Genomic DNA, 24,816 nt, shown 5'->3' on the forward strand with positions numbered 1-24,816 from the left:
GTATGTTCCTAATCTAAACTCCATTACATATGCCTCCATGTTCTTGATGTGCATCTTCTATGAGCTTCATGCATCCATGTACTTACTACATGTTCCTGTGATCTTGCCCAAAATTCTGTCATGACCTTTACACCATTTTTTACTGGAAAACATATCCCAGTCTCACTGGAGAAAATATGGTAGCTGGCGTACATCCCAGCCAGCAAGAAACTTTGTCAAACACAAAAGAAAACCAGCAACAATATAAGGAAAGAATGTGGCGTCGACAGACGCAGAATAGGGTCCAGTAACTTCCCGAATTAGATGCCAGAAGAGTTGTTTAACAAGTTCTACAGGTCAAGTTGCTCGTCAGTTAGCTAAGCTCTCTCATAACATGTTTAATCAGAGATTTTACAGCCACATTAGATACAATAGATAGGTAAGGAAACTGGTGCAGGATCGAGAGCTATGGCTGCATCTCCGACCTGCGGATCAGGTGGACTTTCATCGTGATCCAACCTGCACTCTTGTCTACCAGCTCGAAGAGGCAGATGTCTCCCTCCTCCAGCCCAACTTGCGAGAGGAAGTTCCTCCAGGCTCCATGGATCCACCTCCTTCCCTTCCTCGAGCCCTTCATCGAGATGTCCAACTTACCAGTCCACTCCCTCTCGTCGCCTTCCAGCAGAAGGAGGAGGCATTTTTGCTCAGCCGGGAGGCATTCAGAAGCATACCCTACACAGAAGTTCTGTCCAAGAATGAAAAAAGAGTGAGCTGAGGAACGCAATCTCAGATCGATGATTGATTCAAGGTCCACATTACTTCTAATTGCTGCATGCGCCAAGTTTTTTTTGTCAGACATGGATTATAAGTTAGTTATACTACATTGCAATGGAAGAAGCAGTGGGTATCAAGATTTCCATTATGGAATCAGCAACGAACTAGAGAATTATAAAATTACATGTGACCTCTGAACTCACCAGAGAGTGTATTTCGCGTACTGCTTTGAAAGTAACACTGGATTTGTTCATCACTTTCACAAACACAGGAAATTCAGAACAAATTGCCTGGACTTTCTCTTCCACTTTCTTTCTCGCTTGCCCCTTTAGACCTTTCCGTTGGGCTAAAATGTAGCGACGACGCCGTGAAGGTCCCAAGAAATTGTTGGACCTAGGAGGTTCTGAAACAACTTCATTCAGATTGGGAGCTCCATATTCTACAAAAAATATCCCTACTTTCTTATGGTGAGGATACAATAACCAAAAATCATATGAAATTATGGCAAATAAAAAATTGCACATGTGACTACAATATTATAACCTGATCTAGCGCAAGGGGGGGATACTGAAGCCATCTTCTTAGCCTTCACACAACATCCTGATAGCCGCCTGGATTTTCTCGTGCCTTCTACCACGATGTCATCGTCATCAGAACAGCTCAATTCAATGACTTCTTGGGCATAGGAACAATTTCCCGTGAAAAAAGATGATGAGGTTTTCTCAAGGATGAAAACTTCGATGTGAGGTTTCCCCTTTTTGAAAACGATGAGGTCATTCTCTTGTATGCGCTGTTTAGACACAAATTCACTCCACCCAGATTCTAAGACTATCTGGTCAGCATCGTGCTTCCTTGCTCGAACACCATGTATCTTTTCCTCGTGGTCTTTGAGTGTAATGTCAGGTTCGAAATGGTCGACAAGTCTCAAGGGGATGTACTGCATAAGCAGAAAAAATGGCAAGTTTAAAAAGATGAAGAGGTCCAATGTATAACAAAGGCAGGCAACAAATCATCTGGAAAAGATTCAACTTACAATACAACTGTCCTTCAATTTAACATTTCTTTTGGCCATGGTTGCCACATGTAGAGGAATTCCAGACCTCATTCTGTGAGCTAGTTCAAGTACTTTCTCCTCCTGTGCTTTGGTTAGACAACACCCACTTGACAACGTATAGCCAACGACGGTTGAGGCGTCAACATGTCCAGAGGGATCAGGCACCACTTGTTCTGCACATAAAGTATGTTTTTTACATTGATCAGATAAGCATTGCAAAAAACATTTGACTTTAAGATGGTGATTCACTTTGCCTTTCATTAGCATACGATGATCACAAGAAGTGTGCGGAGGAGGAATGGCTCCGAAGATCTTGGGAGGTGGTTCAGAGAAGGAAGAAGGATTCTCATGGCCAGATATATTGGATATATTAACTCTGAAGGTGGAGTTCCCACGATACACAAACACAATCGAGTGACCTTGAATTTCATTTGCAGCTACAAACTCTTGCCATCCAGATGTTTCTCCAGATGTAAAGAGAAACATCTTATAGAACATCATAATCTTAACATCGTACGTCCGGCCATCAGGAGCTTCAAGCTTGACATGCTCTATATCACGGATCATATTCCTGAGATGGCTCCCAACCTCTGGCGGTATGGACTGTCCAAGGACAAGGAAGATTCATTTCGGTTAGAGATATAGGATTTGTCACACGCAACAATTCATAATGATTTGAAAAAGTAGTAGTATAAATTTTGTTTGCACCACTTCTGTGTGCTTAATAACTGAAATAGGAGTGACGATATCCACAGATATAGGATCTAGTTATTTTTCCATTGCCAAGTCTTGGCCTGCTAACAAGAAACATGAAGTGCTGAATGCTTTTTGTGCTTGTGTCTTGTGGAGCTTATGGAAAACTAGAAATAAACATGTTTTTGATAATGCTGTTTGGTCTGACACTAAACAGATCTGGTGGCTGATCTGGAAGACCCTCAAGAGGTGGATGATACTGTACACCAGCGAGTCTCTCGAAAAAATGCAGATGATGCTGGATTGGGTATCCTGCATTCTCAAGGCTCCCCTTCAGTTGACCTCATGATGAAAAGGGACCTAATGGACACTGGAGGTGTCACTCATGGCTCTTCTCTACCCAAGCTCACCTCTGGGATGCGCGAGACTGGTTACCAGAGTCCAGACATCTCAAGGCCGGGTGTTTCGCCAACTAAAAAAGAGAGCCTGTCAAACACAAGCCCTGCATCGCCTCTTGACTGGCCTGGCACACCAACCCAACCTCTCAAGAAGATGAAGGGGGGGGGGGGGGGGGGGGGGGGGGGGTTCCTGGAGCAGACCAAGGAGGTTTTCCTGATGGTTGCTGCAGAAGACAAAAGGATGCTGGCTAATTCTTGCTGCGGCAGCTCTGCCCTCTAGCTTATTAGAGAACCATGAATGTAATAGGCTGTAGGCCTCAAACTTTCTACTTGTTTTGTTTTTTGACCTTTTCAGAACATGCGTCTTGAGGCATGCTTGGTTTGTTGGAACTGTTTTGGTTTCATTATCTTTAATGGAACCGGGGGGGCTTAAAACTCCCCTGATGATCTAAAAAATAGGAGTGACGAATATATCGTGCATTCTTAATAATATATAGTTTTTATTCTTGCTAGGTAAGATGTTTAATACCATCCATCGATGAGGTATTGTGAATCAACCAAGACCTATCTATTTATCTCTACATCACACTTCGTGAGTTTGCTGATCCATAATGCCATCGCTCCCAACCTATATTTTCGCTTAAACAAGTGCCATATATTATTGCCAATTCATCTGGATCAGGTAAAATGAGTAATCTCTAGCTTAAATGAACTTACTAAATGTCCATCACGTGGTACTCCATTATGGACTATTAATTACTTAACTTCAAAAATGCATATTGTTCACACCTTGGCCATTTGGTACTTGTAGGATGACCGATACCGTAGCTAAGACCAGAGCCAAACGTTTCTTTCCAGTCAAAAATTTCATCACCCCGACCCCCCACCCCACCAAAAAAATATCCTAACCGAAACAATTGAATCTTTGATCTGAATACACACGGCACAATGTAGCTAAGATATAAAATTGCTCAAGTATCGAATAGTTTTTTAAAAGGAATAAAAAGGTTAAAAGTATATTCCATGAGTATTAAAAAAAATCTCTTTTCTGCTGCTACATGCAAGTCACAATTCACAATACCTGGACCATATCGTTTACATTAGTTTTCTAGCTATTACTTGAAAATACTGATATGCTACATGACCCCATTGGTTGGGGATTCTCGAAGAAGCATCAAGCATTATTTGGGCGAGACACAGCAAACAACTGTCAGGTCACCTTGTTTTCTTCACTCTTTTAATCGGCGGAGGTTACATCAATCAGTACCACAGGATCAGTTTTCACCGGGAAAACATAGCAAAGTGACCAATCTATTCAAAAGTTCAACCAAGCGAATAAGTCATCTTACAAGCCTCACGCATAAACAACACAATGTAACATTTTGCATAGGGTTGGACAACGTATAGAATCGGCACTTTTTTCCAGTATAAGCGTCGTCAGCTGTGATCTGGAGCAATCTCATGAATTTAGCAAAGGTTTAAATCACGCTTTAGATGATAATTGTACATGGACCCATTCAGTGGCACCCTGTTCAAATCCTATTCAGAACTTTTGTATTGGGTGCGTCTATTTATTTTTCCCTAGATTATCGCTTGCCTAAAATATGCCGGGACACCAATAACCTAACCGAAACAATTCTATCGTGGATCTGCGCACACGGCAACAATGGAGCTACGAAACGAAACCAATCGCACATTCTTTTCAAGCTTTGAGCACCTCAAAACCTCAAATTGTAAGGAATCTATGCAATGGAAGGTAAGTGAGGGGGATAAATGACCGGCCCGGCAGTGGGACTAACTGAAGGGGATAAATGGAGCTCTCACCGCGTGGTCGCGGAAGCCCTCTGAGGCGACGATGACGAACTGCTTCCCGTCGCCGCCGGCGCAGTCCTCGCAGTGGCCGTCGCCGTCGCCGCCGCTCCAGCCTGCCACACATGGATAGCAGCGGGTAAGAAGAAATCGGGAGAAGAGAGACGTTTTTAGACTCCCCCACGTACTAATCGAGCACGATCTGAGTGGTGGCTACCTGCTGGTGCTGGGTTGACCCCGGCCATCGATCGCCGCCGCCGGCGCCACCGCCGAGGCCGGTGTGGACTGTGGAGCGTGGAGAGACCGCTGGCTGGAGTGTTAGTGTGAGTGTGAACGGGGAGGCCGAGCGTCGACCCTCCGTGTGTGTGGTGTGTGGAGTGTAAATGTGAACCCGACCCCAAGTCCAAAGTCCAAACCAACGCGGTTGCTCTTCTTCTGGCGTTTTGGTCGAGACGTGGGGCAGTAACTCTCTCATCAATTATCACCCACTTGCACTGCAAAATGGAAGTGGGATTTATACTCCATCTTTTAATTTCTCAGCGAAAAAGTACTAATCACAGCATTACATGCCTCAAACCCGTCTCAAACGCTATAGCGGACGGCCCGATCAGTGACCGGTCACAAAAAAATAACCAGACGGACTTCTCAAACGTACTCAAATGCCCGGGCTAACCGGCACTCCTCAAATCCAGCCCAAATCTGGGGCAGATATGGGGCGCCCAGGCACGCCCGGGCACGTTCGCCACGACGAACTAGTGATGGGGTTCCACACAGGATCGCCCGAGAACCCGGCGATCCAACGAACATCTCCTCCGGTGGGGGTGTGAACGCCACGTGACGCCGCTCTAGCTCGCAGCCCGAGGCCAAATCCGGCTATTTAAGCCGGCTGGCATCCCCCAAATCTTGACATCCACCTCTTCCCTCTTCGTGCTGCCAGCCCGAACCCATCTCTCTCTCTCTCTCTCTCTTACTCCATCGCTCTTTCCACGCCCTTCGGCTTCACCATGGCTCGGCAAAAAAAAGACCACGTATGCTATGCTCACGCCGGAGTGTCGGTTCCAGATTGAGGAGGAGATCTGAGCAAGGCACTTCACCCGCATCGCTGTCGGCCTACCTCCGGACTCGCCAGAGCTAAATGAGGAGGAGGAAGAGGAGCAACCTGCCTCCGAACTCGAGGCGGAGATGGAGGCAGAGGCCGACGCGGAGCAACCGAAGGAGGCGGAGCTGCGGCTGTCGCCCATGTACCAGGAGACGGGCATGGAAATAGTGGACATCTCCAACGAGGAATAGAGTAGTATAGGTTGATCTACGTAGGATTTTCTTGTTTGCATGCTTTTGTATAGACTAGTAAGCTTGCACGTGCAATGCACATCTCGCCTTGTACAAAAACAATATAATGAGTAAATCAAATGATGAGACAATTAATTTTATTTTTTGACAAGCACCTACTCCCAATCATGCACACATAAGTAAACCAAAAAAAACATACATTCAAGATTACTAATATGTAATACTGCTTGAATATTAACAAAGCCACCATACAAGATTCATTATCCATGGTATGTTGTTAAAAAGTAAACAATTGCTCACAGAACAACAGACTATGAGTAGGATATGACATAAATGAATAAACAATGTCCTATCACCATTGAGATGCCTTCACCAAGATTATGTTCTCTGCTTCGTCTTTATCCAAATTCATTACTCAAAAGGTATTTAAGTTGTTCAATGATCATCACACACTATCCGAGATAAATAGTACTTTCCTGGAGAGTGTCGGAGTTCTGTATACATAGTTATACTACCAGGGTAAGAAAATGACAACATAAAAAAATTAATGTAACATCATGAGTACATGGACACTTCACGAGCACACAAATGCATCCAGAAATGACCCTGGATTGCCATCACAGGGCATTACTATGTGACATTGTGATGTGTTTGTGTGCTTATAAATCATAGTCATCTTCCTTGATATAGAATTCAGGACATGTAAGAAAGCAAAATGTACAGTAACACATGCTGGTAGCATGTGGGGGCTAGGGCGGCAACCTGCTAGCAGCGAGCTATCACAGTTTGGGAGCATTGACCACAACACATAGCATTATAAAGAGGGGAATATAGAACAAGACATATGCACAATCCTGGGATGATGGAGAGTATTCCTATAGCAACCCGATTTTCATACCCGAACAGGGATACACCATTCACACATCATTATAACATCAAATAATTCTATAGATGCATAAGCATAAACATACCAGAACAGGGTGTGGACCTTCTGAAGCTTGGAGTGGCGCTGCATTCCTATCTTTTCATGAGCATGTTATCAGCCTAGATGTGCAAAAACAAAATCGATTGGTATTACACAAGGATTACAAATTAAAAAAAAGTCTTTTCTTGGTGGACCATGTATTGTGTTTGTAATCATTCAGAACAAAAAATAAGTTAATACTGAACTTAGAACAAATGATCGAGTATCTTAAGTCCTAAATAGAAGAAAGCTTCCCGGTATGCAATGTTCGGGAGTTCGTATGTGTATACTTTGGCCCCCTGATGGAGGCGTTTCATGAGTACCCTTGTGTTGATCTTACTACCTAAGAGCACTTTGCAACTGTCAGGTGTTTTCTTTTGTACTCCCTCCGTCACGGTTTAGAAGGCACAGTTAAATTTGCGTGCATTTCCATAATAGAAAAGATTTAGGGCGCATTGCATTTATTTCTAGTAGCTAATTAGTATTCCGATATACTATTTCTATATGCATGCGTAGTGTGAATGCTATTTTTTAGCCCGTCTCATAACCAATAGATAACCACTTAGGTCCCAGAGAATTTCCAAGTGCACCTTTTAAACCGTGACGGAGGTAGTATCCTCTGCTCCTTTAGAGCCCTTTATAGATTTTTGTTGAAATATTAATAGAGAAGCAAAAAACTGCTACTTTTAGTCAGAAAATAAATAAATAGCAGAACAAAACCAATTTTTCAGTTCTAGATATGTTTTGTTAGCAATTTACCAACCTACTGTCGATTGCGTCGGTGAACTTCCTGTAATCGATAGCCACCAACTCACCACGGACCCAGGTCATCTAACCGGATGTCTTGCCACTCTGCCACTAAAACATAACACCATTTCTGATTCCTTCTACAGTGCCTCCGGTGTTATTCATGTATCTTCCGCTGAGGCTCCTCTTTTCCTTGTTGAGTTGCCCTGACTCCCGAGTTCTGACTTAAGTGCCAAATAATGAACATTTTTTTAGTTCCAACTATGTCTTTTGTAACTAATTAAAACATGCAGAACTTTTGCCCGTCATCTCTGTAAATTACATTAAAAGTGGAATAATCATAACTATAATTTTGCAAGTAATCTAGCTTAATCAGCAATCATAGTTATAGTGAATCTACTGGAAATATGGAAATAAATTTCATCAATGATAAGGATACTAAAGGTGATCTTTATGGATTTGGCCTGAACAATTCTGAAGGGAAGAAATCAAACTAATCTTGACAGGGAAAAATGGGTAGTGTAAAGTTTTAATCAAAAACATCTCCATGTAGCCCAGCAGCTGGAACATCAATGTAATTATCCAATCAGAAGACTGTAGTGAATTACTATAAACAAATACAAATGGGTGTCTTCATGCCTACCAAAAATAACATAAAAACATTCTCCACATCCCAAAACAAACCATTGCTTCCACAACCACTTTATTTTTCACCACCTTGTTCCCAAAAAATCCAACAAAGCATTATCGAAAGAGAATAACATGTTATGATGTGCTAATGAATTCCTACACAATAGTAGGATGGTTGGCGTGGCGAATTCAAGAGTTTAAAAGTGACAGGGAAAATAGATTATAAACAGCTAAGCTGATTCGGTTATGACCTTAAAGTTGAGAAGACCGTGTACAATGTTTTTTTCGTTAATAAACACTGTAGATCAGTATCCATTCTGGTCTACTGCAAAAACTAAAACTAAACATTAGTCAATTGCTGCAAAGATAGGAAAATATTGGCAGATTAGTACAGTGAAAAGAAATGAAACAAACGACTAATAAGCTAGAAGGGGTGCAGCATGGTGAAACGAAGAAGAAGAGAGCAAATCAACCACTTGCTTGACTTCCTTATCATGTCCTTGACTCCATGTCCACCCAGTTCGTACTATGCTTAGCCAGCAATAGAATGTATTTCTGTATGGGTGAGTTGAACTGAAACTCTGAAGCAGCATCGTTCTAAAACACTGTGTCTGTATGTCCACAGAAATTAGAGGAAGCGACAGAGACTGGGGGTGTGAGCATACAGAGTTACAGAACCAAACTTACAGAGGAAAACCGAAGACAACACGAATGCTGAATAGATCAGAAGATGCGGGGCGAACACAGCGGCGTGTTGCCTCATAGTGCACGTCCATGTCTAACTCTCGTCCCTTCTTCTCCGTGTCCTCCTCCTCTCCTGTCAGGGTCGTCGTCGCGATCCGCCACAGAGAATAAAATAAAAAATGAACACATCGCTCGATCAGTCAACCATAGAGACACTTCCCGACCCATCATGTCAGGGCCATCGTCGGGCGGCCGTCAGAACGTGGAAGGCGCCTCGATCCGCAGGGGCTCCAGGTGTGGGGACTGGCCAGATTGGTGGAGAAGAGTAGGGGGCGCGCGGTGGACGCCGACGGCTCGGGAGGAGGAGGACGAAGGGATCGAGGCGTGGTGCCCAGCCACTTTCCACACAGCACGCCCACTCATGGCGCGACGGCGGCTCATGGCGACGACAGCGGGACTCGGCCGGCGGCGCGCGTGGACGTGGAGGCGGAGAAGATAGGGCATGAGGAGGGCGGACCGGCGGAGCTGGCAGCAGAGAGGTCGACGAGGGTAGGGAGGAGACCATTGTCCGGCCACGTTCGCCGGCGGCTGTCCCGCGTGCGTCCAATTCCGCGGAGGCGGCGGCGGCAGAGGTAGCATCCACTCACCTCTCACCGGCGATGAGCGCCGTCACCTGCAGTCGGGCCGGCGGTGGAGCGGTCGAATGCGACGTGAGGAACTCTAGACGGACAGGCGGTGCTCCGGCGGCGCGTGAAGATGGAGGCACAGGTCGAGGCAGTGGTTGGCGGGGAGCCTGTAGGGAAGAGGTGGGGCGAGGAGTGGGGGCGGTGGCCAAAACTGCCCCGACGGCGTGGTCGCGAGAGGACAGAGGGCAGCGACGTGTTAGTGAGGATGTTAATCCAATGGCATGGTGGGTAATTAATTAACGTAATGGCATGATTGGTAATTAAAGCATAAAACACGTTTAGTATCCTTGAGGGATGTAGACCATCAGATTGCACGTTTTGATGGATAGGATGATTTGGTTCTCCGTCCTCTCGTGCTTTTATAGGGATAGTAGATTTAAGATTTCAAATATGACATATCCAGATGCAGTAGAGGAAATTTGAAATGTGTGTCAGTCACCGCCTGCGGACACGCTCGGGCGTGTTCGCGGGCATTTAAGGGCCCGAATTTGCTAAGCCTGGCTGCATATGCTCTTAGAATGTGTCGTCCTATACATTCGAGCTAGTTAGCCCCCCTCTATTTGGGATAAACTTATAATCACAGAATTGACTAGTAAAATATACGTTATACTCCCTCCGATCCATATAAGATGTCGATGATTTAATACGTACAATTTTGTACTAAATCAGCCACAACTAACATGGATCAGAGGAGTAGCTCGTTAGCAATGTATAGTTGACTTCACCTACCCTTCGACGAATTTATGAACTTGCACTCGTATTTATTGCCGGTGTTATGGCCTCAGTCCCCCCCTCCCCCCCCCCCCCCTCCCTCGACATATTGTTCATTGGTGCAGCTCTAGTGAGAAAAAAAAGCTATAGGAAAAAATTAGCATAATGCTCTCTCTGTCCAAAATATTAGTAAATGTTTTTCAGGTGTTTCTCGAAATGTTAGGCGCAATTTGCCTCCCTAGAGAATTTTAGTGGGCCTCTTCCAGTTTGCCCTTTTTGAAGTGATTGCTGGTTGTTTTATGGTATTTTTGTCCTTTGTTGTCACATGAAGTTGCTTTTATTTATCTTACGTGTGTAATTAAAAACCGTGAACAAACTATTTATGAAAAAGGAGATCATGTGTTTCTCATGCATAGCTACTATTGTGGTATTACTAGTACACTACACACTAAAGTCCCCTCACGTGTTTGTGTTTAAGTTCACTAAATCTCTCTTGATGTAGGTAAGTCTTGAAGATCAAGGTCCATATATACCCCAAAAAAAAACGATTGCCAAACTGGATTGAAACAAAATATTATTGTGCAATATATATACATGTGATTCCAACAGGATCGAAGACACACTTCATGTAAACACTATCCACTTATATGATAGCTTGAGTTTTGTATGACTTGTTTGTCATGGCTTGCTAACCACATTCTGCAGGGTTGCTCAGATTTATAGATGCCACAAGTGCAACAGACGGCGACAACTACCTCACTTGCCGTAGAATATAAAAGGTAACAACAGTTGGCATGTGATGTTTGGTCAAGAAATGATGGTATATGGGCCACCCACAACATTTCTCGGTTGCTGACCTCCTATAAACTAGCTGATACCCCGCACGTTGTTGCGGGAATATTTCGCAACATATCTCAGTGTGATTCGTTATATGAAACATGAATATTTGAAGTAATAATATAAAAAGCTAAAACTGAAAATACATATAATTCATTATGTTTGACTACTATATAGTCGTAAAATATTTATTAAATATAAATAACTTTATAGAATGAAAATTCTCATGTATGTTTGCATGTTGAGATGAATCTTTTCTCAATGCATGTTTCATGATGAAGTGACATGCTTGCATGTTGAAAGACATATGGTAGTGGAGGTGGGCCTTTCATCGTGCATGTTGTGTGATGATGTGGCATTCTTGCATGTTGAGAGAAATAGTTAGTGGGGGCTAGCTATTTAGATATGTATGTTTGCATGTTGAGATGAATCTTTTCTCAATGCATGTTTCATGATGAAGTGACATGCTTGTATGTTGAAAGACATATGGTAGTGGAGGTGGGCCTTTTCTCGTGCATGTTGTGTGATGATGTGGCATTCTTGCATGTTGAGAGAAATAGTTAGTGGGGGCTAGCTATTTAGATATAGAAGATAACTAGCTTCATCCCCATGTAGCACGATCACATTTAGTTGCTAGGTGATGTAATTCAACTATGCGAATCGTAGAGTCCCACGTTGTTGGCCTCGAGTGTGGCTGCAGACATTGGTTGTCGCCGCACTGCTGCGAACCGTAAGTGGCAGCCATAGTCGTTGACATGTCTGAAGCGAAGGGAGGAGGCAATGTGATGGTTGGGTCTTGAGCAAGTTGGAGACAAAGCAACAACGAGGCCACCCAAACCATTTTCCCAGCCAATAAAACAGTCCTCTAAAAATCTGATGAAAGAAGTTCCGGAAAAGAAGCGTAGTGAAGCCATCGAATAGAGAAATCGAGAGCCACATGCCATCGAATAGCCGCCGTTAGCTCGATCCCTCCAAAATGTTTTTCAGGTGCTTCTCAAAATGTTAGACGCAATTTGCCTCCCTAGATGTGATTGCTGGTTGTTTAGGGTATTTTTTTACCCTTTGATGTCGCGTGAAGTTGCTTGTATTTATCTGGCCTGCCTAATTGAAAAGCACGAACTATCTATTCATGGAAAAAGAGGTTTCATGTGTTTCTCATGCATAGCTACTACTCTGGTACCACTAGTACAATACACAATAAAGTCCCTCACGTGTTTGTGTTTAAGTTCACTGAATCTCTCTTGATGTAGGTAAAAGTCTTGAAGATCAAGGTCCACAAATACAAAAAAAAAAGTTAACAAAACTGGATTGAAATGAACTCTTCTCGTGCAATATATATACCCACCATTCCAACAGGATCATTGACACACTTCATCTAAGCACTATCCACTTATATAATAGCTTGAGTTTAGTATGGCTTGCTGGGTGCATTTCGCTTAGGGCTGCTCATATTTATATATGTCATGAGTGGGGCAAATGCCGAGAAGTACCTCACTCATGGTAGAATTAAAAGGTCGCAACAAATAGCATGTGATGTTTTGGTAAAGAAATGATGATATATGGGCCACGCACAACATTTATCACTTGTTGACCTCCTATAAATAACCAGTTTCATCCCCACGCAGCAGAATCATATTTAGTTGCTAGGGGGAATGGCAAAGTGTAGAAGGCAACTAGGCTGAAGAGGGTGAATGGCAGAGACTCACACAAAGCGTCATCTAGTGTGGAATGGGATGTATCAAAAAATTAAGTCAAGGATGAGTACAAACACAAAGTTCAGAACTGAATGATGTGGCTAGCAAGCAGGAGAGAAGTTAGGGCTCTTTTTTGCTTTAGAGGCTTAAACAACGTGGCTCTTTGTTGATAAAGCAGTCCGATTCAGCCTATATATCTTTCATATTCAGATTTCATCACAGAAGTGACACGTGGTTAGGTTGCCTCATGTAATAGTTTTTGGAATTCCAATCACGTAAAGTTTCTTAAGCCATTGTGCACATGTAATCCTTGGTGGTCTCCTTTGATTTAGGAAATCTATATATATCGGGTGATTCTTAAGCCATTGTGCACATGTAATCCTTGGTGCTCTCCTTTGATTTAGGAAATCTATGTATATCGGGTGACCGATTACCTCTCGTGTCAGTCGCCTCGCATCAGCGTGTCACACGCTCCATCCATCCTCTGTTTGTGGGCCCCATCCAAGCCTTAACTCGTCGACGACCTCTCGTAGCCACTTGTTTCATTGCGTACCTCATTCTAATTTCTATCGAGTGCTAATCCATTCCCCCATCACCTACCTCTTGCTCCTTCCCTACCCTCATGGATGAGATCCTCCTCTCACATCTCTCCTCAAGCGTGAACCTCCATCGTCCCCTACCTCCTCCAGAGCAGAGACATTGCCGCAGGGGGCGGTGGCCACCGCACCGCGCTGCACTGCCGCTACACCAGCAACTCGGCGCTGCAAGGTAGCCACACTCCATGTGTCAGTGCTACAATGGCCTAGTGCGGGTGATGCAAAGGGGTCCGTAGGCGCTTGGAAGGTGGTGCATAGGTGTCGTGACCGACGCGTGATGTTGCTGTGACGGGGCGCACACGAGTTGCGACAGACGGCGTTGGAAACTATGACATGCGTGTGGCGAAGCTTCAACTGGCATTAAACATGTTGCTACTGGACTGGCAAGCATATGATGCTTCACTGACAAGCCATCTATTCCTCATGCGAACGCGCAACGCGGAGTCACTACAAGAAATATGTCAACTTAGGACCTTCTGTCAGTGACCCTCGAAGAATTGGTCATAAATTTATGACCATTTTAGACCAATTGGTCAAAAGCTGTTCAGGGGGCTCCAAACCCTAAACCATTGCGACCATTTTGGTCAGAAAGGTTGTAGTTTCCTTACACGAAATGGTCACAAAGCAAACAGTGCTAGTCCGCTGCCTTATTTCTAGTTGTTAATGACCAAATTAGATGGTCATAGCCTTGTAGATTGTGGTGGGTTGTGATGACTAGGCGCCATCTCATCAGTTTTGCCTATGTGTCATGTCCATGTGGCAGTTTTTGCCGTAGGTTGTGAAGCAACCTATATTTCTATCATTCCCAAAATTCCCAAAAAAATCTCATAAATTCTTTGGGGCATATCTTCATCAAATATGTAAAAATCCTTCCTTGCCTAGTTCAAAACTAATTCAACAATATTCATTTTCCTATTCTGTTCACAACAACACTTTATGAAGGAAGTGCTATTTATATATTCTTGATTGACCTTGGAATTTTTGGGCACTCTTTCCTATCCAAATCATTACCGCATGACAAAATTCAGCTCCATTTGCCTAGCAAATCTTCCTCGGCAAATTTCCAAAGTTTTTTGTCCACCTAGAAGCATTGTGAAGGAAGTACCTTTTTTATATCTCTAATTGACATGAAATTTATACAGTTCCTTCATATGCCCAAATTATCACCCTCCTCTAAATTGCAGCTCAGTCAAATCATCTATGTGATCCCAGGTTCAATTTATATTTTATGGCCAAATTGGCACGTTGCAAAGCAAGTGTTATATAGACCCCTCCTATTACCCTCAAACTTTTCAGGCACTCTTCCATACCCAAATAATTGCCACATGATAATATTCAGCTCAATTTTCCTAGTAAATCTTTCTCGGGAAATTTCCAAAGTTTCTACCTCGAGAGAAGCTTTGTGAAGTAAGTACTAGCTAGGCTTACCCAAATGATCTGAAAATTTACCAGCGCATGACCATACCTATGTAACTTACCCACACCAATCTTTAGCTCATTTAATTCATCCAATCTCTCTCACTAGTTTTCCCAAGTTTTTGTCCATAGAAGAGCATTGTGAAGGAAGTACTACTTTGGCATGTCAAAATGATATCAATTTTCTACAATGCTTTCCTATGCCCAAATAACCATCCTCCACAAAATTTCAGCTCAATCCATTCATTATTTTGAGCCCAGCTTCAACATTCATATTTTTGTCCAGTGTGGTACTTTGCAAAGCAAGTACCACCTAGGATCCTCCTTTTGAGCTGAAAATTTGTGAATACATTCTCCTTAGTAGATGATCATCCTCGGCCAAAACTCACGCCCATTGGCCATGTGCATTTCCCGTACCACTAATCAAACACTTGGCTGTTTATTCATGTTTGAGCATCGATCGGTCTCCTCATGAGAATCTTATGTTGTAATTTTCTTCCTGGCACCTACCTGGGGAGTTCCCAACCCACTAGACATGCCTATGCCGCCCAGAACACATGGCAATGCCAGGGTCACGCGGTGACCACGTGGCGGGCATGCGAGTTTACGCGCTCTAGAGTTGGGGCCCTCAGCCACCGCCCAAACCTTGACGTATCGCCACCAAACCATGTATTTATGATTAAATAGGTACTTATGTACCTAGAAATGATTTTTGGAAAAAATAAATAGCAAACTATGAGACAGGTGCAGTTCAAATTTGACCCGCTTCCAACTGAATCAGCGGGAATTTGTCTTTTTCACGAGAGGTGGATCAAAACTTTTTACACCCAACCATTTGGTCAATTGTGCATTAAATATGTCCTAGTATTTTAGAAAATTGATCTGGTCCAATTTTGCAATAAATATATTGTAGGTCCTTCACAAAATAAACTCATTTCGGGCACTCGAAAAATGGAAAACGAATTTTCCGTGCAAAGAAAATGAAAACTCCCTTAGGCAACATTGATCATTTAAACAAAATATGCCATGATATCATTTGAACAAACTATGCCATGAATGTGGCCATAAGATTGATCATTTGGCTTGAAAGCCATTGATCTCCACACGTGATAGCTTGTTTCTGAGAACACTTTTTTAAAATAATTGCCGTATTACAAGTTTGTTATTTTTCCTAGGAACTTGGCCACATACAATGACACAATGCGAAGGTTTTCCAATTTTTTGACTTTTTTTTAAATTTTTTTATGCCCGTTTCAAAATGCGGTCAAAATGGCGGGAATGACCGTTCCTAGCTAGTGGTTGAATCTTCGAACTTTTTTGGTGTTTCTATGATTAAATAGATACTTATGTACCTAGAAATGATTTTTGAAAAAAATAAAGAGCAAACTACAAGGTAGCTACAGTTCAAATTGACCCGCTTCCAGCTGAATCGGCGGAAATTTGTCTTTTTCATGAGAGGTGGATCAAAACTTTTTACACCAAACCATTTGGTCAATTGTGCATTAAATTTGTCCTAGTATTTTAGAAAAATGATTTGGTCCAATTTTGCAACAAATATATGGTAGGTCCTTCACAAAAAACCTCCTTTTGGGCACTCGAAAAATGGAAAATGGTTTTTTCGTCCAAAGAAAGTGACAACTTCCTTAGGCAACATTGTTTGCCATTCCAATATGCACCCTTGTGCACAATATGATATCATTTAAACAAACTATGCCATGGATGTGGCCATAAGATTGATCATTTAGCTTGAAAGCCATGGATCTCCACACGTGATAGCTCGTTTCTGAGAACACTTTTTTAAAATAATTGCCGTATTACAAGTTTGTTATTTTTCCTAGGAACTTGGCCACATACAATGACACAATGCGAAGGTTTCCCAATTTTTTGATTTTTTTTTGAATTTTTTTGTGCCCGTTTCAAAATGCGGTCAAAACGGCGGGAATGACCGTTCCTAGCTAGTGGTTGAATCTTCGAACTTTTTTGGTGTTTCTATGATTAAATAGATACTTATGTACCTAGAAATGATTTTTGAAAAAAATAAAGAGCAAACTACAAGGTAGATACAGTTCAAATTGACCCGCTTCCAGCTGAATCGGCGGAAATTTGTCTTTTTCATGAGAGGTGGATCAAAACTTTTTACACCAAACCATTTGGTCAATTGTGCATTAAATTTGTCCTAGTATTTTAAAAAAATGATTTGGTCCAATTTTGCAACAAATATATGGTAGGTCCTTCACAAAAAACCTCCTTTTGGGCACTCGAAAAATGGAAAATGGTTTTTTCGTCCAAAGAAAGCGACAACTTCCTTAGGCAACATTGTTTGCCATTCCAATATGCACCCTTGTGCACAATATGATATCATTTAAACAAACTATGCCATGGATGTGGCCATAAGATTGATCATTTAGCTTGAAAGCCATGGATCTCCACACGTGATAGCTCGTTTCTGAGAACACTTTTTTAAAATAATTGCCGTATTACAAGTTTGTTATTTTTCCTAGGAACTTGGCCACATACAATGACACAATGCGAAGGTTTCCCAATTTTTTGATTTTTTTGAATTTTTTATGCCCGTTTCAAAATGCGGTCAAAACGGCGGGAATGACCGTTCCTAGCTAGTGGTTGAATCTTCGAACTTTTTTGGTGTTTATATGATTAAATAGATACTTATGTACCTAGAAATGATTTTTGAAAAAAATAAAGAGCAAACTACAAGGCAGCTACAGTTCAAATTTGACCCGCTTCCAACTGAATCGGCGGGAATTTGTCTTTTTCACGAGAGGTGGATCAAAACTTTTTACACCCAACCATTTGGTCAATTGTGCATTAAATATGTCCTAGTATTTTAGAAAATTGATCTGGTCCAATTTTGCAATAAATATATGGTAGGTCCTTCACAAAATAAACTCATTTCGAGCACTCGAAAAATGGAAAATGGTTTTTTCGTCCAAAGAAAGTGACAACTTCCTTAGGCAACATTGTTTGCCATTCCAATATGCACCCTTGTGCACAATATGAGATCATTTGAACAAATTATGCCATGGATGTGGTCATAAGATTGATCATTTAGCTTGAAAGCCATGGATCTCCACACGTGATAGCTCGTTTCTGAGAACACTTTTTTTAAAATAATGGCCGTATTACAAGTTTGTTATTTTTCCTAAGAACTTGGCCACATACAATGACACAATGCGAAGGTTTCCCAATTTTTAGATTTTTTTGAATTTTTTATGCCCGTTTCAAAATGCGGTCAAAACGGCGGGAATGACCGTTCCTAGCTAGTGGTTGAATCTTCGAACTTTTTTGGTGTTTCTATGATTAAATAGATACTTATGTACCTAGAAATGATTTTTGGAAAAAATAAATAGCAAACTACAAGGCAGCTACAGTTCAAATTTGACCCGCTTCCAGCTGAATCAGCGGGAATTTGTCTTTTTCACGAGAGGTGGATCAAAACTTTTTACACCCAACCATTTGGTCAATTGTGCATTAAATATGTCCTAGTATTTTAGAAAATTGATCTGGTCCAATTTTGCAATAAATATATTGTAGGTCCTTCACAAAATAAACTCATTTCGGGCACTCGAAAAATGGAAAACGAATTTTCCGTGCAAAGAAAATGAAAACTCCCTTAGGCAACATTGTTTGCCATTCCAAGATGCACTCTTGTGCAAATATTTGATAGCTTCTTCACAAAAAAAATTCATTTTGGACACTCAAAAAATAAAAAATAAAATGCTGACATGATTTTACACTTTATTTTTATTTGACCACGACCAATTTTAAATGGTCATAACGTCCAATACTAGATGGTCATAACGTCATACACGCGTACTGCGTTCTGATTGGGCCATAGACATCTCACGCGGATCATGCATCAAGCACCGTTGGATGCTCCTGGATCCAACGGTAGCCCTCGCCCCCTAACCCTCTCACCCACCTAGCCCTAACACGCCCCCACTTCCCCACGCCCCCACTTCCCCACCTTCTCCACCTTCTCTCCCGTACACTTAGCCGCCGCCGCCCCCTTTGGCCAAAACCCTAGCGCCCGCACCATGGCCGGCCTCCACCCCTGCGTCGACGGCGACGAGCCCGAGTCCCCCCGCCTCCCCGCCCTCAAGTGGCTAGAAACCCACCAGAAGAGAGGAGAGCGCCGCTCCTCCTCCGTCTCTCTCGATTCCCAGCCCACACACCCAACCCGCCGCCGCCGACCTCCATCCTCTCCGCCAACCCCGGCCACCGGCGACCACTCCCCTCCCATCCTCTCCCATGGCCATGGTGGGACCCTCCTCGCTCGCGCCATAAACGTAGCCGCACCGCACAGCCATGGCGAGATCCAGCACCAGGCTCATGAGGAGGAGATGAGACAGGCAGGCACCCTCGAGCCCGCCAAGGAGGAGCTGCTCTTCAAGGTCCGTCCCCCTCCCGCACGCACGCCAAGTCAAGGTCGCGATTTGACTTCCTCTCTGCTCTTCTTCCTCAACAACGCAGGCAGGCAGAGTTTGGGCCACCGCGTCGCCGGCGTTGTTCCTCCTCCACCTCGACTGGCCGACGCAGAGAGAAGAGAAGCCCGAAGTCCTCGGCCCTGTCGTCGGAGCGCCGAACCCTCATCGCCTGGATCCAGTCGCCGACGCAGCCACGCCGTTCACCCCGGGATGGATGTTGCTCTGCAGATGGCCAGGGTCTCCGCCGTCGGCGTCGGCGTCATCTATGGCTCCATCAAGATCGGCATCCTCAAGGTATGGTAACGCGCCCGATCCCCCTTCCTTCCTCTATGGTATCATGCGATAAGTGAGATTTGGTAGGGTCAGTGTGTGTTGGCCAGTGCTTCCGTGGTTCTAGGATTAGGAGCCTCTGGTTCTATGGTTGGACAGATTTAGGTTAGGTTTGTGCTGTGCGTTCCGCGAATCTGAGATTAGCACAGGGTTTGGGCTTGGAGATATACTGCCGCTGGTGGTTACAACAACTTAATTCTCCCAGCTGTCTGGTGGTTACAGCTGCTGCCTGATTTTGCATGCTACTTACTCATTTGTCCCATGAGTTTTCATCGGTCTGTGTAGGGTTTGATACATGCATTGCATTACTCGGAAACTTGTGTCACTAGTGTCCGAGTAAGTTTGGAGTTTACAGTATTCATATTGTGTGATGATGAGTTTGTGTCACTCTGCATGCATGTCGAGTTCTGCACAAGCATTGCTTTGCTACTCTGCTTTTGTTCCTTGCTGCTGCTGCCGCTGCTGGTAATCAGTTACCACTCAGTTTTTTGGTAAAAGCTTCATCTGTTCTTGCTTCTGTTGCTGATGATGCAGGGACACTATCTGCTATGGTGCGCTCTGCTCGAGAAGGAGGACTACGCTCTCGCCGTCAAGGAGTTCGAGAAGGTCCGCGGTTTGCAAATCCTCTCTGTACATTCTGAACCAGGCTCTGTATTATACTAAGATCATCACGTTCCTGCCATTTACAGTATAAGAATTGGTAGATTGTAAGCACCAGTCTGACTGACGATTAACTTGAAGATGGTCTAGAATATCTGTCAGGAGTTGGCGTGAGTTGTAGTCTAACACATTTATTGGATTTTATTGTCTGCGTTTTCCATAGCATTGCGGAATTTTAACTGAACCCCTTGCCCTCTTTCACATTTGTAAATATCATCAGATGAAATGGTTTCACTCTTACCACTTGGTGGCTCTACATAGCTTGTCATCAGCTTGTTATCTTCTTGAGAAAGATGGACAAATCAATGTGTAACGACTAGTACTGATTTTCTTGGTGCATTTCGCCCCGCTCTTCTGATTACCTATGGATTTAATTGACAATTCTAGCTAAAGTTAATTTTTACTGATCAAGGTGGGGCCAAGGTCCTCTACAGAATTTACAAAAGCAATTTTTACTGTATGAAGAAACTAAACAGATATAGTCCGTCGTATTCTTAACAACACAAAACGATGCATCTTCCAAGCAAAAGTAATTTTGCATATCCAAAAGAGAAGCGCCCTGCAGCCTGTTGTTACTTCCATCTCTGTTCCAAAAAACAGAGGAACCATCTTTTTTGGTTCAGATAATTGCGAGGAACTTCCTGAACTGATCCCTGCTTCCTCTGGTTGTTGTTTGTGCCAGGTGACCCAAGGTTGCTGAAGAGGAGCAGCAGCCGCACAAGAGTATCTGAAGATGACTCCTCCGTTTCTAACCCATCCCCTTCCTTCCATTGTTTTGGATGATGAACTTGATCCTGCTTAATTAATTAATTTCTCATCGTGCTTAATTAGTTGTAAATGTGCCCCCTTATTGAAGAAGAAGAAGAAGATAATACAAATGTAATTTAATTGGATGGTCCCTTTCATCGTGCTTAATTAGCTGTAAATGTGCCTCCCTTACTGAAGAAGGTAAGAATCCATATGTCTTATGCAAAATTAACTTTGTCATCTTGTAAGCACTCTAGGCAGTGTCTAGAGGGTGAAAATATGAGAACAAAAAAGAATTACTGGATTAATTTAAAACATCCATCCTTTACTCCGTCCATGTCATTGTTATTTACCCCTGGGAGTATTTTTAACTTGAAAATCTCTGGTGAACTGCCATTTCGAGTACATTTGCTTGCTCTGTTAATTTTTTGGATTAATCCATCTTGCTCTGTTAAGTAAAATTTGATATGTGGAGTAGCAGCAGTAAGCTAGACCCTCCATCTTGCTCTGTACATAGTCAAAGCTACTCCAAGTTAGCAGCAATACTGTTAACTTCTCAATTTGCTTGGATTACATTTAACTTCTAGTACTCCAGTACTCTAGTAATTTTGCTTAGAGTATTTAACAAGATTGAACTGTACATGTGTGGAGTAATTTTGCTGGGAGTATTTAACAAGATTGATAGTGGGTTCTATGCATCCCCATTTATGAGTTATGCAGAATAAGAATTACAATTTGCTGCAATTCAGATGTTTTGAATTTTTCAATCTTGAATTGTTCAATGATGATAGCTATCTTGCATCGTACTATAAAATCATGGATCGGCAACTAGGTGATTGTCAATCTGTTCTTGCTAGATGTGTTGTTGTTTTTCTTCTTCTAAGATAAGATGGTAGCATCACATGTCATCCTATCATGTTGTACTAGTTCCTGAAGTGTAAGATAAGATGGTGGCATCAGATGTGTGTTCTGACTTGTGACTGCTTACTACATGGATACATGCAACTAGCTAGCAACCTAGCAGTACTAGTAAGAATATATGTGACTAATTCCCTCCCTATACCTTGTGATTGATTCCAGGTATATACAGATGCCATCTTTGTCTGGCAACATATGCACCTGATTACATTCAGGTGCATATAGTATACTTGAACAGTGTAAACATATGCATCTGCAAAATTATCTCATTCATAGTGTGGTGCCTATGTATACCAGTTATCAATTGGCTTGATTTAGGCTGTTGATAGTCAGTGTCCCAGTGACAGAAATAACTCAAAAGCTATACCTTTAGTTGTGCCGGCAATCGAATGTATATAATCGTAAACGTGAAACTAGTTATTACCGTAGCTAGCAGATCTCTTTAGTAAGCAGTAACTGGTAGTTCTCATAATCCATCCCATAGATTACTTCCCCAACGTGTGTTCCAAGGGCTTTACCTGTTAGAATTGATGCTTGTTTCTACTAAGTGTTGCACTTGTTTCTACTAAGTTTTAACTATGAATCTGTTGTTTCACATATACTATATACAACTGATGCCTTGAAGAAGTCAGCTCCCCTTGGATGGTGCAGTGTAGCAAATAAATGTCGATTTATTCATTCTTTGGTGAGTGCACACTACTAGCACATTCTTTGCTGTGATCAAGTGCGACTCATATCCAGTTGTTTTCTCACATTATTATTTGGTTATGCCATGCCGCTGCCATTGTTTGCTTAAGCATGATTTGCTCCAACCTGGCATTGTGTTGTACTAGTACTAGTACATACTTCAATTGCATGCATGCATGTTTGCCGTTCCCGGAACTGTTTGACTGCTTTGCATATGGCTTGTGTCTTGCTGCTCTCTACCTGTTGTACTGTCCATATGTTACTTGATCATTTGCAAAATATATCTCAGTTTTTGCTGTAATGAGAATGTTATATGCATGGTTTCCTGTTAAATCTAAAGTTCTGCAGCAAATTTTCATCGTTATGAGAATTTTATATTCACGGATTCACTTGATTATGTTTCTAACTTTTCATAATTTATTATTTGCAGATGTTGGCTTTCATTCTTCCAAAGTTGGGTGTACATGAGCTCTAGGAAGAATCCCGAAGATAAACCACACCCAGCAATGTGTTTTAGCTCACTAGAGATAGTTATGCTTGCAGCTAGTTATGTGTATATTTAGTTATATTTTATAGCTGAATACCAGAATTGTACTATGTTTGGCTGTTGTATGAAATATTATGCCTTATTGGCTCTTTTTGAATCAAATTATCTAATTGCACAAATATAGAACTGGTGTGTGGTACCCGAAAAGCAAACCTGGTAATTGGTTCCCATTTGACTAGTGGGACCTACTTTAAAATAGAAAAGAAACAAAAGAAAACTGACAAGTGGGCTGAAAAAAGGACGAGGCCCCCCAAAAAATTGCATTGTAAAAGGTTTCGGCCCAAAACATAAAAGTCTATTGGGCCTGGCCCATGTAGCTTACCCAAATTGAAAGAAAAAAAATAACAAATGGGCTGAATTGTTGGGCTCGGCCCATGTAAAACACCTAATCGGACCGGGCTGAATTTTGTCAGTGACCTTTTCAATTCGTCGCAATTTTGCCACGTCAGATTGCCACGTCGGATCCGACATGGCCTGGGGAGAGAGCTAGCGACCAAAACAGAAGGTCATAGGATCAACGACCTTTTGTTAAAGGTCGCTATAGTCAGTTTACGACGCCCAGCTTTTGACCTTATGTTTTTGGTTAAAAAAAGGTCATAAATGGAAATTTGTGACCATTCAGTGACCAATAGTGGTGGTCATAAGTTGACATATTTCTTGTAGTGAGTAGGTGGGGTGGTGCAGCGAGCGGAGTGTGAACGGCGAACATGTTGCGACTAGAGCATCGAGCGGAGCGTGAACGTGCAGGATCCTGCTGTGGCTGGGACGCATTTGCTGCCCACAGAGGCATGTGAGAAGGAGGACTGCTTGGAATCATGTGTGTGTGAAGTTGTATCCAACAACCATGAGGGTGGCATTCGGAGGCCTGGTGCAGCGATCGACCGAAATAGGCGATGTAATTCATCGATTTGAATCGTAGAATCCAACCCGGTTGGTCCAGTGTGTAGTTCAACTCGGTTTAATAACTTTACCGTTTGTGCGGCGAGTGTGGGCGGTGACGGTCCTGCATCCGGTGATGGTTGCAGCTGCAGCAATGGTCATCAGCGCATTGCTCTGAACCAGAAGTGGCAGCCATTGTCGTCTACGTGTCTGAGGCGAAGGGATGCGAGAGAAGGCAATGCGATGGTTGGGTCTTGAGCAAGTTGGAGACAAAGCAACAACTAGGCTGCCCAAACCATTTTCCCAGTCAATAAAAAGGTCCCCTAAAAAATCAGGTAAAAGAACTTCCAAGAAAGAAGTGTAGCGAAGGCCAGCGCTCTGTGCCAGTCGACCGACCCAAGCGACACGTCAGCCGTACCACGATCATTGGATTAGTCCACCTGTAACCGTCAGATTAGACACCCTCCCCCACCCACATCATCTTTTTCTTCCCTATCACTTTGTCTGACATCAGAGCGAGAGAGAGGATAAACATCGTTGACCTTTAGTGATGAAAATAGTTTACTTCATATATACAACCCTTTTTAAATAAAACATGGAAATTTTTTATATACATAAACCGTACATGACTAAAATAAATT

At 42.8% G+C, this 24,816-nt stretch overlaps 2 protein-coding genes across 7 annotated transcripts; one reads left to right on the forward strand and one right to left on the reverse strand.

Annotated features, from left to right (window-relative positions):
- Nucleotides 1-251: 251 nt before the first annotated feature.
- LOC125523294 (B3 domain-containing protein LOC_Os12g40080-like) lies at nt 252-5,125 on the reverse strand. 4 transcript variants are annotated; one of them, XM_087535396.1, is made up of 7 exons: nt 4,925-5,125; nt 4,723-4,823; nt 2,077-2,410; nt 1,787-1,980; nt 1,297-1,690; nt 957-1,207; nt 252-724 (listed from the first exon to the last, which is right to left on the reverse strand). In XM_087535396.1, the coding sequence occupies exons 1-7, from the start codon at nt 4,950-4,952 to the stop codon at nt 446-448; spliced, it is 1,581 nt and encodes a 526-aa protein (XP_087391522.1). In that variant the 5' UTR covers nt 4,953-5,125; the 3' UTR covers nt 252-445. The 4 variants fall into 4 exon arrangements, with proteins under 4 accessions (XP_087391522.1, XP_087391523.1, XP_087391521.1 ...); XM_087535397.1 differs by having other exon boundaries at nt 957-1,156; nt 2,062-2,410; nt 4,925-5,124; XM_087535395.1 differs by having other exon boundaries at nt 957-1,192; nt 2,062-2,410; nt 4,925-5,124.
- A 13,809-nt stretch (nt 5,126-18,934) lies between these two features.
- LOC125523404 (uncharacterized) lies at nt 18,935-23,398 on the forward strand. 3 transcript variants are annotated; one of them, XR_015611045.1, is made up of 6 exons: nt 18,935-19,374; nt 19,454-19,701; nt 20,272-20,343; nt 21,080-22,277; nt 22,688-22,747; nt 23,180-23,398. XR_015611045.1 is itself a non-coding variant. In XM_087535850.1 (4 exons), the coding sequence occupies exons 1-4, from the start codon at nt 19,018-19,020 to the stop codon at nt 21,081-21,083; spliced, it is 681 nt and encodes a 226-aa protein (XP_087391976.1). In that variant the 5' UTR covers nt 18,935-19,017; the 3' UTR covers nt 21,084-23,398. The 3 variants fall into 3 exon arrangements, 1 of the variants encoding a protein (XP_087391976.1); XR_015611044.1 differs by having other exon boundaries at nt 21,080-22,747; XM_087535850.1 differs by having other exon boundaries at nt 21,080-23,398.
- Nucleotides 23,399-24,816: the final 1,418 nt, after the last annotated feature.

Source organism: Triticum urartu, chromosome 7A (genome assembly GCF_056163025.1).
Source record: "Triticum urartu cultivar PI428250 chromosome 7A, HENAU_Tu73, whole genome shotgun sequence".
Classification (NCBI taxonomy): Eukaryota; Viridiplantae; Streptophyta; class Magnoliopsida; order Poales; family Poaceae; genus Triticum; species Triticum urartu.

Excerpts from the sequence above, each read along its gene's own strand:
- LOC125523294 (XM_087535394.1), bottom strand. The coding sequence starts at position 4,952 with ATGGCCGGGGTCAACCCAGCACCAGCAG. Across the intron at positions 4,824-4,924 it reads GGTCAACCCAGCACCAGCAG|GCTGGAGCGGCGGCGACGGC; the intron begins GTAGCCACCACT and ends CATGTGTGGCAG. Across the intron at positions 1,208-1,296 it reads CCCCCCTTGCGCTAGATCAG|GGATATTTTTTGTAGAATAT; the intron begins GTTATAATATTG and ends ATAAGAAAGTAG.
- LOC125523404 (XM_087535850.1), top strand. The coding sequence starts at position 19,018 with ATGGCCGGCCTCCACCCCTGCGTCGACGGCGACGAGCCCGAGTCCCCC. Across the intron at positions 19,375-19,453 it reads AGGAGGAGCTGCTCTTCAAG|GCAGGCAGAGTTTGGGCCAC; the intron begins GTCCGTCCCCCT and ends TCAACAACGCAG. Across the intron at positions 19,702-20,271 it reads TCAAGATCGGCATCCTCAAG|GGACACTATCTGCTATGGTG; the intron begins GTATGGTAACGC and ends CTGATGATGCAG.